Raw genomic sequence first — 17,911 nt, 5'->3', positions numbered from 1 at the left:
CACAAATTGCACCAACAATCATGATGCCATCAAACTTTGATACATGAATACACTAAAAAAGAGTAATTAAAGTAAAATTACAAGCTCTTTTTGGTCTAGGGGTTTCATTTTCGGAATCCAAGTGTTAACTCAATGAACGTGTTTTGCCGATTTAATGAATAATTATATGAAATTGGTGAATAACAAGGAACCTGTACAAAAAATTGACGAGTAAATGAATGGTTTATACTCTCTTCGTCCCGCTATTGTTGGCCACATTTATATTTTAATTGAATGTGGCCCACCAAAATTAGTGAGTAAGTTTGGCATTTTTAGAGAGTGGCCAACAATTGTTGACTTAATTAGTGAGTAATTGTTGACTTTATTAAAATAAACTTTGTCATTTTTAGAAAGTGGCCAACAATAATGGGACAAACCAAAAAGGAAATGTGGCCAACAATATTGGGAAGTAGTAAATTTCACTCTCCAAAATTGGTTCAAAGTAAAGTTTAATCTCCAAATGATTGGTTCAAAGCATACTGATAGTCGAGAGTAAATTTCATTCTCCAAAGATTGGTTCAAAGCATACTGATGATTTCATTTTCGAAATCGAAGTATTAACTTAATGAACATGTATTGTCGATTTAATGAACGTTTATATGAAATTGGTGAATAACAAGGAACCTGAACAAAAAATTGACAAGTACGTGTTGAATATTGTTTGAATTTAGTTGAATAAATTAATGTTTATGATGAATAAGGCATATATTATTTTTAAAAAAATTAAAATTATTATTAAGAGAAACTTAAAGTGTAAATGTAAACATGTAGTGATAGAGGTAAACAACGGTGATATACAGTTTTTAAACATGTAGTGATAGAGGTAAACAGCGGTGATATACAATTTTTTTTTTTAAATGTATTTGTCAAACAAATAAATACGTGAACCTGCTGAGCAAACGAGTAATTTAATTAGATTTTTTTTAACAAAAATTATTTGTGTATTGAAATAAAATTTTAGGTACCACAAAAATAGGTGTATAATCGAGCTGAGTCGAGCCGAATAATGTCTTGCTCAATATTAACTCGTTTAGCTAATCGAGCTGCTCGTTTAATTATCTATCGAGCTTTAATCGAGTCGAACACAGTACCGAGCCTAATCGAATTTTTTAAATTTAAATTTTTATTTAAAATTTTAGTTATTTTCATAATACATAAGTTATTTTTCAAATATATAAGTTATTTTATTCCAACAATGCAATATATTTACTATTTTCTTGTAAATAAATTATGTTAATTAAATACTTAATCTAAATATTACTAATTATAGTATAAAATAAAAGACATTTAATTAATAATTTTATGTTTTTAAGATAAATCACTTAATGAACTTGCTCACGAGCTAGCGAGTCGAGTATCGCCATGCTCGAGCTTGACTCGTTTACCTAAACGAGCTGCTCATTAAATTACCGATCAAATTTTTATCGAGCCAAATGTCGAATAGTTAACGAGTAGTTTGACTCGTTCACAGCCCTGCAAAAGTCATGAACGTAAGATTTGATATCAAAGCGAAGATTTTGAAACATACAAAACAAAAGCAAGACAACTATAATCTCAAAATCGTTCATACAACTCCTTTCATAAGATTGGCATAAACTCTAAAAAACTCTAACTTGGAGAGAAAACTCTTCACATGGCCAAAAGGGCAATTTGATGACGTGGCAGTAAAAGTGAATGTGGATTGGTTCCTCCCTTCTAGAATTAATTAACAAAAAAACCATTTAATGGTCCCCTTCAAGCTCTATACTAGCACGTGTCCATCATGTAGTGGTTGGATTATACTTTGCATTTGAGTAATAGTGGGGTTTCAATAAAAATGAATGTGTTAATTTTACGAAATATTACTCCCTCCGTCCATAAAATATTTGCCACATTATCATCGGTATGAATTTTAATAAAATATGAGTGAAATTGTTAGTGAAGGAAAGATCTCATTTTAAATGTGAGTGAAGTTATGTGAACTTTTATTATTATAAATGAAAGTGACAAATTTTTCGTGGACATGACAAAAAAAATTATTGTTGATTTTGGTGGATAGAGGGAGTAATACTAAATTGTGGTATTTGATTACAATTTTTTATTGGACATGACAAAAAAGAAATTGTTGCCAATTTTGATGGATGGAGGGAGTAGTACTAAATTGTGGTATTTGTATCATATTGATTACTAAATATTACCCACTTCGTCCCAACTTTTAGTAGAGCTGGAAAATTGTGTGGGTCGGGCTAGTCCGGTCTAGCCCGCCGGGCTTGTGGGATTGGCCAGCCCGGCTGGGCTACAATTTTACAAACCCGGCCTTGCCTTATCCAAGCCACCGGGAGGTCGGGCCAAACCCGCCCAATGATCTATTTTTTATTAAATACTATTTTTATTTTTATACAAATTTAAATAGACTAAAATCAATTCAAATGATAATTATAAAACAAAATAAAAATATAAAATCATACTACACTCAACATGAATTGATTCAATGAATTTATTCAATTAAAATAGAACGATAAATAAATGGAAATTCTAAAATAGTAGTCCACTAAATAACAATCATAGTATTCAAATAAATTGAAAATTATAATATCATCAATTCATGTTAGGTCCGGAGGATCTCGAATAGGTGTATGAGGGGAATACACCTATAGGTTATTTTTAATGAAATCAAACAAGATCTCAATACAGAGATCAAAATAAAACTTTAAACACAAACTCAGACACCTATTTACAGAAAAGTGTTTTGACCAAAACAGGGTTGACGACTGATTCTGAAAGACTCTTCAGTAAGGAGTTATCAGTTAAGTCACAAGAACTTAACTGATGCACGTAAGGCTTCAGTCGAGTTTGATAAACAGAGATGTTATAAGTCTTACTGACTATCAGAGGACAGATCAGTCAGACTGATAACACACGCAGCGAAAATCTTTTGTTTCGCAAGGGTTGAGCACGTTGTTAGTCTTAAGTTTCTCTTTGCTATTAATCAGTTTTCAGTTTATGAAAGAAAGAGCACAAGTAACAAATGAACTACTGAAAGCCGTAAATAACACAGAGATTTTTACGTGGTTCGGAAAACACTTCCTACATCCACGGTCGGTTGATCAGGCCAACAACTTCACTCTGCAAGTGCTTACAGGTGCACTGCAAACCGATGCTTGTGCTTACGGGTGCACAACAAATCGAACCGTGTGCTTGCGGGTGCACACAAACGAAGCAACTGAAGATCCAATCTTCAGTACCAGCACACCTTGTTGGATTTCTCACTCCTAGCACGAACTGGCACTAGGATCTCACGGAGTCAGAGTACCTTCCTAAACTCCTTTGCAACTCAAACACTCGATTCTATCGGTCGAATGGAGGTTTGAAATCTTGCCAACTAAACTTCAAAGAACAAGTTCTTTGGAATTAGTTTGACCTACGCTTTGGATAATCAAGGTTTGCCTAAGGTTTAAGAGAATTTATGTAATCAGCAGTGACTCATTTTTGGCTTTGGAATTCTCTTATTCGATTCAAGCTTTGGGGAATTTGAGCTTTGGCTGAGAGGCAATTTTGGCAGAGCTTCAGCTTATGTTGTTGAATCGGTTAAGATTGAAGTGATCCTTGAGCGCTACTTATAGGAGAAGTCTTGAATAGATCTGTTGGCGGAGAAGGTCTTCAAGATTTCTTCCGTTAGAGAGTAATTTGAACTTGGGCTGAGGCTTCAATCTTCGAGGTTCCTTGTTTGATGAGAACGGCTATGTTGAAGAGCAGGAGATGCGACGTCTCTGATAAAGTAGTCACCAAATAGGAATGACCTCTGCAGAGAAAGGACGATCCTGAGATCTCTGTATTTAATGCGGCTGTACTTCTGGAGTATGTGGCTTCTTTTGAACGTTGAAGGTTCAGTCTGAGGAAGAATGTTTAACTGATACTTGACTTTAGTATCAGTCCGCTGATTCCCAGTGGCACGCATTAAGTAATCAGTTCAAGACTGATTCTTCGACTGATACTTCAGTCGGCAACTTCAGTCTTCAGTCCTTCGTTCTTCAGTCTTTAGTCTTCAGAACAACAACTAAACTAGAAAAAGAACTCTAACACTTGAGTTCGAACAGTTCTAGTCTATTATAAATAAAGTCTATGGATTTTGGTATCATCAAAACAAGGATTAGGATATTACATTAAGTTCCCAACAATTTTCCCCTTTTTGATGATGCCAAAACCACACAACAGTTCTAGATAAGAAAAAGACTGAACTCAGAGCACAAGTCCTAAAACAGGGTGAATATTATTCCCCCTTAACAATAGAACCTAAAACTTGTACTAAGAGAAAGAACACAACAGTTCAAAAATAGAACGAGGAGAAGACATAAAAACATTAATCAGAGCCTGGACAAAGAGTCATTATCTTCAGGTTGAGATCAAAAAGAAGTTCTTTTCATCAAAAGAAAAGACTGATGAGACATCAGTCGAGGTACAGGGCAAGACTTACAAGGGAGTAAAAACAACACAATAAAACACATGGAGAAACCCATGGACTCCAGCAGTCTGCTTGGCTGCGCCTTGAACTTCTTGATCTTCATCTTCAGTCTTCATGTTCCTAAGCTTGTTCCACTCACACTTGTTTTCCGTTGACTTGAGGTCTTTACTGAAACGTCATCCTTAGAACTTCTGGTGATCCTTTTGCTTTACCATCTTCAGTCTTCGAGAAGATGCAGGGAATTACCTTCGAGAAGGTTTTTCTCTGACTTCCTACTTTCCCCCTTTTTGGAAACATCAAAAAGAGAGCTGATGATGAAAGCTATGATCGGATAGGACTCAACTCCGATTCTCAAGCACTTGTGGAAGGACTTGAGAAGAGGATGAGTCCAGAGATGCAGAAGAGGAAGACGCCAATGTAGAGATGAAGGATGAGAATGGAGACGGAGAAGTGAAGGAAAGAAAAGTATGCATAGCATTTTGGAGATATTCATGAAATGCAGCTATGCACACGAACCTTAAAGGAAGAGGGTGAGAGACAAGAGGTGGTGAGGAAGAGGAGTGAAAGAAATGAGGAGGGATATGAAAGAAATGCATGACGAGCCTTTGGTGAAAGAAGTAGGGCAAAAGGCGGCTCGTCATACATGTAGAGAATGGATGTGAGGATGAAAAATCGAATCAGTGATAGTCGTGAGGACTAACACTGTCGATATTGCGCCGGCTGACAACGAGCTCCTGCTCATTGTTGTTGCACCACATGGAAGCTTCACAAAAAGGTGTGAGGCTTGCCTGAGAACTAGGTGAAGTCCATCCTCGTGAGACAGGTACTTCAAACCATATGGGCCGTCCACATTCCCAAACACCGACTTGTTCCAGTTACGCAGAACTCCCTTCAACCGTTTCAATTTCAGCATAACAGTTAACATAGGGCATCGTACATCAACTCCCATACTCCAAGAATCAGCAACGACATCCATGAAAGTTGGATGAGACGTCCACATATTAAAAAATTTAAAAGATCTCCTAGCCAGAGGAGCATCAAAGCGGCACTGCAAGACAATAGGGGAGTGGTCCAAAGTAGCACGAGGAAGAGCATGAGTGTTAATCGAACCCCAGAGACTTGTAAAGGAAGTGGAGAAGAGGGCCCTATCGAGACGAGATTCCACATGTCGGGGCAGGAGCCTGCGCCCCGACCAAGTAAAGCGAAGACCAGAAGTGGGCGATTCAATAAAACCCGAATAATCAATGAAGCGACAGAAATCTCTACAAGCCCCCTAGGCGGCATTACTCCACTAGTCCTCTCATGCGATCCTTTGACTACATTAAAATCTCCGATGAAAACCGTGTTGCCATGAGCAAAATGAAGAAGGATAGTCCAAAGAGTCCGGCGCTCAAAATGATCATTTGAGCCGTGAATAATAGCCAGACGGAAATCCATATTCTGCCAGGAGCAATCAACAATTGCCACTTGAGGTGAAGAATAAACAACACTTGCAACTAAAGAAGGTTGCATAAAAATCCAGATGTTGGAACGCATAGTAGGCCGACGATTTTGATGAAGAGGGACCAAATAAAGCGATCTCCAGAACAAATGCGGGACCTTATTAAAAGCAGTTTTGGGCTCCAGCAAACCCAAAATAAGAGGCTTAAAAGAGCAGCAATGCTCTTTAAGAAGGAGCTTAGAATCATCCGTAAGCCCATGAACTCTAATAATTGGATTTAGGCCCTTTAATGCCTTAATACACTTTAGTCTTGATTCGACCCATCTACGCTGTCCTTCGTTGGTGAAGCGAGTAACTCCGGCTCTAGCAAGGCCAGCTCTGTGCTCTAGCTGTGCTGCTGTTCTACGCTGCTGTGCTGCGCAGCTCTGCTGCGCTGCTCTGGTCTGTGCTGCTCTGCTCTGGCTGCGCAGCGCTGCTGCGCTGCTCTGGTCCGCGCTGATGGTCTTGCATTTTAGCAAGGCAATCATCTCTGCACTTTGGTCAAGGCTGATTGACTCTTCATATTCGTTTGTTAGCAAGTCTTCTTAGTTAGATATGCGCTCATTAGTTCCTGTGATAATAATAACAATAATAGTAATCAAGTAAGATGTTCATGTATTGCTAAGCACAGCGCTGATGAATATTCTAGTCCTCATCACACTAGTTGCCTCGTTAAAAACCTTAACTAAGAAAACCTCGTAGGAAAAAACTTAGTAAGGGTAAAAGAGTACAACCATTCGGCCTTTAGGGCCGTTTGACCTTCAAGGTCTAATTTTTAAGAGCATGTAATATATATTTCTCTTCAAGAGCATGTAATATTATTTAGGAATATTAATTGTGCTACTTTAATAGCATCAATTTAAGATCTTGAATGTAATATTATTCAGAAATGCTACTTGTGCTCAAGGTCTAATTTTCAAGAGCATGTAATATAAATTGCTTTTCAAAAGCATGTAATATTATTTAGGAATATCACTTGTGCTATTTAATAGCATTAATTTAAGATCTTGAATGTAATATTATTCAGGAATATTACTTGTGCTATTTAAATAGCATCAATTACTTTTCAAGATCATTTCGGATAAATAGACCGTATATGTATAGTATATTTCAAAATATAACATGTCAAATCTCGAAATGAGAGCACAAAAATCATAAAATTTGGCATGAAAAAGAATAACAATAAATTTCACAGTAAACAAATTGATTTGATTTATTTTAATGAATATCAATTCGCCATATTAAATTGTGAATATTAAATTGATAACATCAACAAATACATACAAATGCAATATAGTTATGATAAACAATTAAAAATATGTTAAGCAATTGATGCACAATAAATTGAGCAATTCGTATGAAAAATTGGTTCAAGAGTTATAAGGGGTCAAAATATATCCTAATTCAAAATTGATACTCAATTAAATACAATCACATGAGTGTTTTCTTTTTCTCTTTTTTTTTTTTTGTTTTTTGTTTTTTTAATGTTGATCTAAAGGCATAAACATATGGAACAAGTAACAGAGCAATCTTATTTCACGTCTTTTGACTCAAACTGCATCATACCGGTTTGCCATTCGGAATTAATAGATTAATGTTCATTATGCCATAAAATCAATAACATTCATAAAAGTAATTGAGTTTAATTTAATAAAATACCAACTATCTTATCAGAGCAAGGGAACGAATTGAAACATCTAAATGTATATTATTGAATATTTAAACAATATACAATCAATTTTTTCTTAATAAATAAAATAATTAAACAATTGAATAGACGAACGTATATTCAAGCAAAAATTTAAAGAAAAGGGATTACAAGGCACTGTTGATCCAATCTCTTATTTTGCCTTCAATTTTATTAGATAATACTAATCGACAATTTCCACGTGTTTATAAAAAAATTGATTGTTTGATATATATATGCAGCCGCCGTGATTAAAGTAATTCATCACAAAATAAATCACAGATCTAAAACGGTAGATTTAATTAAAATTTGAAGCAGTCAGAATAAAAATAATTTTAATGAATTCGATTGTAAATATCAAAATCAAATTTAATAAATCTACTAGTACCTTGCAGGAAAGACACGATTCTTTCATAAGGCATACCTTCAATATAAATGATACTAATAGAGACTCAAGGTTAGAGATTCGTGTTGATAACGTGTTATAAACTAGAGTGAAAACGTGTTATAAACTAGAGTGAAACGAGAGAATAGAGGAGAAAATATGTATTGAGTGTATTCAATATGAGGGCCAAAGACCTCTATTTATACAAGTATGAAGCTAGGGTTTTAGGGAGATTTCTTGGTCAACACACCTAAGATATATCTAGAAGATATATTTACAACAAAAATAAAATTATATAATTTTTTATATATCATTGGATCCGCGGGTTGGATCTGGACTGAATTTGGGTTTTAAAACTTTTGTTTCAGATCTAGATTCAGATAGCAAATCTTAAGAGTAATCCAAATTCAATTAAGATCCATCGAATCCATTTTTTACAAGGCTCTAATTCTCTAAAACTGATCTGAATGCACGAATCTGAATACGATCCAGCATCCATTGCCATCTCTAATTTAGCATAAGGGATTTAACGACTACTTAAAATTTTGATATGGGAGTGATTGTTATGAGAAAGAAAAGCGCGGCGAAGAAAAGTAAAAGGGGCGGGGGGTGGGTGGGATATGGGTAGCGACCAACGCTGAAAAGCGCCCCCTCTGTCAGGCCCACCACATCCGCCACCTCCTCAATATCCATTTTTAGGGTTTTCAAATTCCAAGCGCCAAATCGCCAATCCCACCTCCTTTCCCCCCTTTTTGCATGACTCGGATCTGCAATCCGACCTCCATTGCCGGATCGAGCGCCCCGCCGCCTTATCTGATCCTCCTCCGGCAATGTCGGCGCCCAAGGCCTCCCCCTCCGCCTCCGGATCCGACCCTCATGTAATCGCCCCTCTTTTGCTGATGCGTTTCTCCGTTTTGTCTTGCTTTTTTAGTTGCTTTTTTTTTGCGGTGAATGAGATTTTGTATGCGACAGCTGTTTTCCTTCTTGCTCGGCAATAATGTTCAATCCCTTTGGGTATTGATGATGGGGATTAAATAGGATTGTGCATTGTGATTTTGGATTGGCTGGAGCTTAAACTTGTGTTGGCTGTGGAGTGAGCTTTTTTTGTTGATTGTCAGTTCTAAGGAGTTTAATTTAATGCTATGTTCTCACTCACTTCACATTACTCTTGTTTTCTATGTATGGTAAGAAAAGGGTCTAGTATTGGCTTTTGATTAGACTTTAATGCTGACGGGAAGTTCTAGCATAATATTTTTTTGGAGATTACTGACCTGTAGGATTATCTGATAACACAAATTTTGTTCTTCTGGAGGTTGATGGACAGAATATGTTTTCAGTTCCTACTTGTAGTGTGCTTCATTCGGAAAAATATTTATTGATGAGAAGGCAAGATTTTAGAATTAATTACTCTGTCCAACCTATGTAATGACATTATATACTGTGCCACATGGCCATCATCTGTTCACATTCTAAGCAATTGAGTTTGAAGTCTTTTCTGTCGTCAATCTGTATGTTTTACCTTATTGAAATTTCTCAATCACATAGTTTTATGAAGAGCATATGTTAAAAGATTCTCGTTTCCTTTATGTGCCATATTTAATAGATGAATACGCCTCAGTATATATTCCTCTTACTCATGTCTGAATTGGGTCTCTGATTGCACCTTGTTCACTTTTCTGTAAATTGGACAGGTAGCTGACCACCAAGAAAATAGTTCGTCAGCACAGGAGATTGTAGCTGTTATTGAATCTTTAAAGACACAAGTTTCTTTGAACCGCTGTGCCTATATAAAGGTGCACTCATGAAAGGCATAATATTGTACTATTGATGATTGCTAAGTCAATTTTAGCATCTAACACTTCCAAGTTATTTATTTGGCCTCTCAGAAACGGATTGAAGAAAATGCTGAGAAAGTGCTTGATGTTACAAAAAATCTCTATAAGTTATCTATGGAAAGAAGAAATTTTAAGATTATTTGTGGTGATGGAGGTGTAGATTTACTAGCAAAGAGACAGAAAGACGCGATTGATATGCATAATGGTATTGGCACAAGCAATGGAGATAATGAAAGTAGTAGCTCCCAAGAAGATGGATACGCACCCTCAGCGATTCTCTTGGGATCAAGTATTGCAGTCAAGAATGCTGTTCGGCCCATTAAGCTGCCGGAAGTGAAAAAATTGCCGCCATATACAACATGGATATTTTTGGATAGGTGAGTCAATATTGTGAGGTACATGTGGAAAAAACTGTAATGTAGTCATGCTTTTCTTAACTACACTTTTCTGTTTCTTCTAGTAATATGTGAGTAATTCTCCATTTCATGTTGCAGTAACTGAAACTATGGTATTCATCCTTTATATGCCTTATGAGTTAAGGTGGAAAATTCTAGGGGCGTAATCCTGTTCACTTCTTCTTTCTTTACTTAGTATAATTTGGTATTCAAGTTCTGATTAATTCTGGAAACTGGCCTATATTTGTAGCTGCGTGGTTCAGTTGAATTTTAAGCAACAGAGAAGTGTTCTTGACATTAATTTACACATAGGACATTTTCTGTCATTATTCGTATCAGTGACTTGATTTCTTGTTGCATTTTTCAATTTCTTCACCTGTTTCGGTAACTTTTTAACTTTTGTTGGTTTGATGCTGATTCCAATGGTTTATTTATTTATTGTACTTATAATATCTTGATTTCTTTTGTGAATTATGAGTTTAATCAATTAAATTTGTATTATCTGAGGCTTTTGAGCTAAAATGAATGAGAGAAAGTAAGAAGATTGGAAATAATGTTTAACTTTAGGATTTAATATTGATACTATGATAAGCTGTTATTTTGGACCGGTGGTTTACGCAACAATGGTCACTTCATTTGTGTGTTAATCTATAACGATCAAGAAATCTCATCTGTAAGTTCACATTAGAAAAATAAATAAAATACGTAAACAGGCAGTTATGGTTTCTGAATGCCAAACAGGGGTGCACACAACATCTTCTAGTTACAGTTTCAAACCAAAATTGTGGTCAATGGTGTTGAACCGTTGGGCACTAATAGACATGGCTATAGTGAGTGAATTCTACATCTTTTATGATTTCAACTACTGCAGTGAGAAACAATCTACCTATGAATCTCTAATGGCTACTGTAGTTCTAGGATCTTTGTGGATTGATTCAAGCTTTTCTCTGTTAGTTTTTTGAAGAGATTTGCTCTCTGTGATTCTTAGCTATATTTTATGTAACCCTGCTTTTTTTTTTTTTTTTCGTCGTTATTTCTTTTCTTGCTGGTTTCTGGTTTGTTCGTTAGTTATGCTGGTGTCTCTATTTTAGGTTTTCTAATTATGTAATTTTGTAATTTTGTTTACAGAAACCAAAGAATGACAGAGGATCAGTCTGTGGTTGGCAGAAGGCGTATTTATTATGACCAGAATGGCGGTGAAGCTCTAATTTGTAGTGACAGTGAGGAAGAAGCGGTTGATGATGAAGAAGAAAAGAAAGAGTTTGTAGAATCTGAAGATTATATTCTGCGGTTGGTATATTTTGTAGACTCATTCTGGCCTTTTTTTGTGTGCTTGCACATGCTTTTTGCTTGGAATGGTAGCCAACTTTCTGTCATTTTGTTTTTTACTCTTGCTAAACATTGACCAAAGTGACTTCTGTTATCTTGCATCCATCTTTGGTTGTTGGATACCATGAGTTTTACTTTTTATTTATTTTTTCCATGTTTGGCTGATCCTTTTCTTGGTCCATATAATTAAATAGTCTATCAGCCATACAGCTGATAATCTGGAGCCTAATAGACTTATCTCCGTCTGTTTCGATCTTTTTGTGAGCATGGTAGAAGCTCGTGAAACTTGTCTGTTCGTCTTCATCTATTTTTGTGAGCGAGGTAGAAGCTAAGTAAAGTGTACAAGCATAAGTTTTGCAATGTTTCACATGGTGGTTTTTCTTTACATTCTATATTAATATATTGAATTCCAATAAAAGACCTGCTTTTTCAATTTTTTGGGTCATATCTTAGGATATAATTATCTATCTGAGGACCTAATAACCATTTGTTTCCTGTACTTGCCAGAATGACCATCAAACAGATGGGATTTTCTGATATGACATTGGATGTTTTGGGCCAGTGTCTATCTAGAAGATCTGGTGAACTCAAGGTATGCACTTCAGTTGCCGACAATTGACCAGTTTGCATCTCTTTATGCTCCATTATTCTGGAGAAGAAAAAGAACTGGTCATTGTGAGAACTTTGGTCCAGCTGTTTCCCATTCGTGTTTTGCTGGCTTTACAGAGATAAACCACCATAGAACATCTTATACAGGCAAGATTTGAAGATCATATCAAGAATAACAGTACTACGTCTCGTGTGAGCAATGGAAATGCGGAAGGCTTTGTGAATCCCTATATTGATAAAGATCTTGATGCTGCTCTTGATTCGTTTGATAATCTATTTTGCCGTCGTTGTCTAGTAAGCAAGAAATATGACTCATTTTGTTTCTTTGTGCTCCATCTTATCTGGAACCAACTAATAAATTTATTCATTCCATATCATTTTGCATAAATTTCTCCATCTAAGTTATTGTCCCTTATGTGGCAGGTTTTTGATTGTAGACTACATGGGTGTTCTCAAGATCTGAGCTTTCCTGTAAGTCTATTATCTGTAGGCCAATATGGATCAACATTGTTACTAGTGGTGATGGAATCCTAATATATTTTCCCCCTTCAGGCGGAGAAACAAGTACCATGGAATTGTCCAGATGTAGATAAGGAACCATGTGGTCCAGGCTGCCATCGATTGGTATTCATTTGTGCTTTTACTTTATATTTTTAACTATTTGGCTATAATGGTCTGCTCTGATAATGTACCTTATGCCTTCTGTTTGATGAGCCTTGCCTCTCTAAGAGTGTTCGTGTATCCATTATGATAGAAATAAATACAAGTAGTCCGCCTTTGCTCTTCTAGGTAATCTTCTAATTTTTAACTAGTAGGTTATAAAACATTCAATTCTGATTGTATTTGTACCTGCGACTTCCTCTGATGTGCCTTCCCTATAACATTGCTAATTTTTCCATGTGTTTCTTTTAGACTTGAAGTCAATAACAAATACTTATGTTCTCTAGGACTCATTAACTTACAACTGTCAGGTCCTTGAATCAGAAGGCTTGAGCTCAAGGCAGGCAAGTTTTGAAGAAAAAGCTGCCCCTGCTTCTAATGCTGCCTCTATGCAAATTCAGAAGAGGAAGCAAGGAGGTACATCTCTCAAGAAGAAATCAAAGTCTTGCCAGAGTGAAAGTGCTTCTTCATCAGAGGTTAAACCTAATAATGATATCACATCATCAGTGAAGAGTGCATCTGCTGGAAAATCTGGCATTGATAAAAGAAGTAGCAAGAGAATTGCTGAAAATGTTCTTGTTGCTAAAAAGAAAAGGCAGAAGAAAATGGTAACATCTGATTCTGATCGACGAGAGAGTGAAGATAATAGTAATCCACCAAAAGTTAAATGTACAAGTTCTAGAAAGTCCAGAAGGAAGGAATCTCCAGTGCTAGACTTTGACAGATCTTTGCAGGATGAGGCTGCTAGCGGTGCCTCAAATGAAAGCGAGAGTAATCAACCTGTAACTAGCAGTGGTGACACCTTAAAGAAAGAGGAGTTTATTGATGAAAATATGTATAAACAAGATTTAGCTGACAACAAAAGTTGGAAACCATTTGAAAAGGCACTGTATGAAAAGGGCATTCAGATATTTGGCCGAAACAGGTTAAACTCCATCTTTGGTTTGCAAGCTATTAATTATATGAAAGTCACTGGCTGCATGTCTCTACTGTCACATCTAATGAGCACGCTATTACATTTTAGATTCCTTAGTTATCAATGGAACGAATGCTGAACAGAAATTTCATGATCCATATTTTCCTGTAGTTCCACCTAGCTTTACTTGCTTATACACTATAGATTAGCATCACAGCCTTTTTCACAGAGTTACACAGCTACTTTGTTACATTATTTACCAATACTATGCTCTGAGGATGGACTATGTACGTCATGCAGCTGTTTGATTGCTAGGAATCTCATGAGTGGCTTGAAGAGCTGTTCAGAGATTTTCAAATACATGCATAATTCTGAGAACAAGTTATTCTCTCGAGATGGTGATGGTATGGTCCTTGCTGATGGCTGTCTAAAAGCTGATGGTAATGAGACTGCGGTAAGTCCTTTTCTGTTCATTCTACTGTATTTTAATTTATGGTGTTATGTAACAAATTTCAATGATTTTTCATATAGGGTGGTGGTGCACGGAGAAGATCAAGATTTTTACGCAGAAAAGGAAGAGTTCGTCGCCTAAAGTACACATGGAAATCTGCAGGCTACCAATCTTTCAGGAAACGGATTTCTGAAAGGAAGGACCAGCCTTGTCGTCAGTACAGTCCATGCGGATGCCAAACTGCATGTGGGAAAACATGTCCTTGTCTTGTTAATGGTACATGCTGTGAGAAATACTGCGGGTGAGTTGACTGCAGTTCCTGTGATTCAGTTTTCGTAACTTATATTGGAACATATATAGGTTCTCCAAAATCATACATCACTCTCTTCTTTCTTGTTTATTAAATTCTTATGTATCTTTTCCAATTTGATACTTTCTGAAGCCCCATCGTTCTAATTATTCTTAATCTATTTTGAATGAAATGCCAATTCTGTTGAGCCCTATGATATTCTCTTTCTCAGATGTCCAAAGAGTTGCAAAAATCGATTCAGGGGATGTCACTGTGCCAAGAGCCAGTGCCGAAGTCGTCAATGTCCATGCTTTGCTGCTGATAGGGAGTGTGATCCAGATGTCTGCCGGAATTGCTGGATAAGGTGTGACATCTTTTGATTATTTGTCCCTTTTCTGGCAAAATTTGAAAAGAAAAGTGCAGGTCCAGAAGTCAATTGATGTGGAACCAAAATTAAAAAAGAAAAGTGCAGGCTGCTTTGTTTATTCTTTTACAGAAACATACCGGTTAAGTAATTTTCCTATTATAGAGCCCCAGTAATTGTTCAAATAGAATTTCTATAACACTTTTGGAATAAGTTTTGAGTTGAGCGCCCCAAATTTCCGTCACCCCCTAGCATTTTGCTTTAATGGCATTGGCATGAATGTGAAGACTTTGTTCCTTTACGCTACTTTTTCTGGGGACATGCAAGTGTACACTCAACAATCAGATGACGGCCTTTAAAGTATCTGCTCACTTTTAGAGGATACAGTTCGACTTACATGTGACATGGTCTTAATGTCATGTAGGCATCAAGACTTTCTTAGTAAATTAAAACATCTATACGCTGGGAATTGCTTCATTGAAGAATGGAATGATGCAGTTAATCTATTTATTTACAATACTAAAGATGTGGGTAACTTAGATGGGATAGGTTTTACGTCAATGTGGAGATAAATACTTGCAAATTATGTGTCAGGTCAAACTTATTAACACAATCACTACTTCTAGAAGATTTCTGATACAGACCTGTTTTAACATTTTGTCGCCCACTGAATGCCTTTACTATGTGGTTCGATATGGGTTGGCAACCCTTGTAGCAACATCTACCCAAACCTGTCTTATTGAGCCATCAGTTCATTGGTGAACTCTGGTATCAATATTATTGGTTTGGATTCCAGGGTATGTGGCAGCTCTGGGGGCATCAACCTAGGAGCACATCATGTGAATGTATGAAAAAAACTGTGTGGTTGCTTCACTGGGAGTGAAAATTTATAGTTAACTGAAAATTTAATTAATCTGAATGTTGATTCTAGTGTAATTTTAATCAAAGAGCTTGTTAGATACTAGGCTTTGTACATTTATTTGCTGGGTTTATGAGCAGCAGTGATCTACTCTTACATGTTTTCATCTCACAGTTCAGTCTTGTCATCCATTATCATAATCCAGTATCTGGTCGATTGTAAGATTCATGAATATTTACTTTCTTTAAGATCGATTTTCAATTTGGCAAGTAGTTATACTATTGATTGGCTTTGGCAGTTGTGGTGATGGCACCCTTGGGATACCTCCTCAAAGAGGTGATAATTACGAGTGCAGGAATATGAAGCTTCTCTTAAAACAACAGCAGAGGGTAATTATGTGACTTTCCTCTTTGCTTTACATTTTCAGTTAGTATAGATATCATATCATTTTATACTATTCGTCTTCCAAAAGGTAAGTTTATTGGGTGTGCATTCTTATTTCCCTTCTTCATGATAGGCTTTAACATGGTCTGTTACTGTATGATCACTCTCTGCTGAAATGGCAGATGCAATAACTCGAGAAGCTTCCTACCTCTCATTAATGTAGAAAATCTTTCTAATGCTAATGCTTGTTAATTAGGTTTTGCTGGGGAGATCTGATGTATCTGGTTGGGGTGCATTCTTGAAGGTAATTTCAGAAATAGTGTTGTTTGTTGCCAGGATAAGTTTCACCTGTTCATAACTCACCCACACTTAAAAACCGCAGAATAGTGTTGGCAAGCATGAATACCTCGGAGAGTATACTGGCGAGCTAATTTCACATCGCGAAGCTGACAAGCGTGGGAAGATATATGATCGGGAGAATTCTTCATTTCTTTTTAATCTAAATGATCAGGTACAAATAACTCTTGTGCTGCCAAATTATTTCCTTAAGGATTAATGGTAGTTTGGGTCTCCAACTTTTAGCGTTTTCCGAAAGTGACTAATACGTTGTTGGAAAAATGTTGGGGACACAAACTATGATTAACCGTTAATAACATCCCACTCGAATTCCCAGAAGGATTTGAAAATAAGTGACTAATACAATGATTTCTTCATTCATGGTCAGTTTGTGCTTGATGCCTATCGCAAGGGGGACAAGCTGAAGTTTGCTAACCATTCTCCAGATCCAAATTGCTACGCTAAGGTAAACTGAGTGACAAGAAATGGTAAAATGACGTGGCTCGGGCTTTACAATAATATATATATGAATGAATTGGCAGGTGATAATGGTGGCCGGAGACCACAGGGTGGGTATATTTGCGAAGGAACGGATCTGTGCTGGAGAAGAAATCTTCTATGATTATCGGTACGAGCCAGACAGAGCTCCAGCCTGGGCAAAAAAGCCCGAGGCATCTGGGAGCAAGAGAGAAGACGGCGCACCTTCAAATGGCCGCGCCAAAAAGCACACATAAGTGTGTAAAGATAGATTTTTGTCACAGCTTTTGTGGTTGAAATTCTAATCATTAGTTGCTGGAGATAAAGGTAAAGGCAGGCATCTCCAGAGTAACCTAAACCGATTCTTTTTGTTCGTGGCTACGCATTACTGCTTGAGTATACTCCTCACCAAAGCGGGAAAGAATACAGATGTAGTCCATGTTTTCCTCTTCTTTTTTTCTTTTTCGGAATTATATATTCTTATGTAAAATGCATCACTTGCTACGATTCTTTTAGCAAACTACATTTCATGACATTTTACGCTGTAACAATTCTTCATTCAGACTCCCAACTAAGTTGTATTCTTGATTCGATCTTTTTTCTCTTTTCTTTTTTCACTAGGTTGTTTGTTGGACTAAGAGGGTATTTGACTGAGCTTCTTTTATAAAGTTTACAAGCCTTAACATGTATAACATGTTTTAAAGTACGTCAAGATTTTATAAGTTATTAAAGTATTTGGACAATTGAAATTATAAATTAGAGAGATGTTTGAACATAAATTAATTTGTAAGGGTGGTCTATATCTTTTTTCGTTCACGATATCGTTTCTATTTTGTGGATGATACAAGTTTTAAGAAAATAGTGGATAGTACTCTCTTCGTTTCACTCTAATAGACTTATTTTTCTTTTTGGGACATCCCACTAGAATAGACTCGTTTTCCAGTTTGAGTAAAACGAAACATACTTAATTAATGT

General features: G+C 36.4%; 1 protein-coding gene across 1 annotated transcript; it reads left to right on the top strand.

Annotated features, from left to right (window-relative positions):
• Positions 1 to 8,630: 8,630 nt before the first annotated feature.
• LOC130988962 (histone-lysine N-methyltransferase CLF) lies at positions 8,631 to 17,532 on the top strand. The gene is made up of 17 exons (XM_057912951.1): positions 8,631 to 8,910; positions 9,724 to 9,825; positions 9,919 to 10,244; positions 11,391 to 11,552; positions 12,099 to 12,183; positions 12,348 to 12,494; positions 12,624 to 12,671; positions 12,753 to 12,824; positions 13,172 to 13,785; positions 14,077 to 14,230; positions 14,308 to 14,528; positions 14,749 to 14,880; positions 16,038 to 16,128; positions 16,380 to 16,427; positions 16,506 to 16,634; positions 16,848 to 16,925; positions 17,002 to 17,532. The coding sequence occupies exons 1-17, from the start codon at positions 8,863 to 8,865 to the stop codon at positions 17,191 to 17,193; spliced, it is 2,649 nt and encodes an 882-aa protein (XP_057768934.1). The 5' UTR covers positions 8,631 to 8,862; the 3' UTR covers positions 17,194 to 17,532.
• Positions 17,533 to 17,911: the final 379 nt, after the last annotated feature.

Source organism: Salvia miltiorrhiza, chromosome 6, assembly GCF_028751815.1.
Source record: "Salvia miltiorrhiza cultivar Shanhuang (shh) chromosome 6, IMPLAD_Smil_shh, whole genome shotgun sequence".
NCBI classification, from domain to species: domain Eukaryota; kingdom Viridiplantae; phylum Streptophyta; class Magnoliopsida; order Lamiales; family Lamiaceae; genus Salvia; species Salvia miltiorrhiza.
The sequence above is the reverse complement of the archived record's forward strand: the minus strand, read 5'-3'. Positions and strand labels throughout refer to the sequence as shown.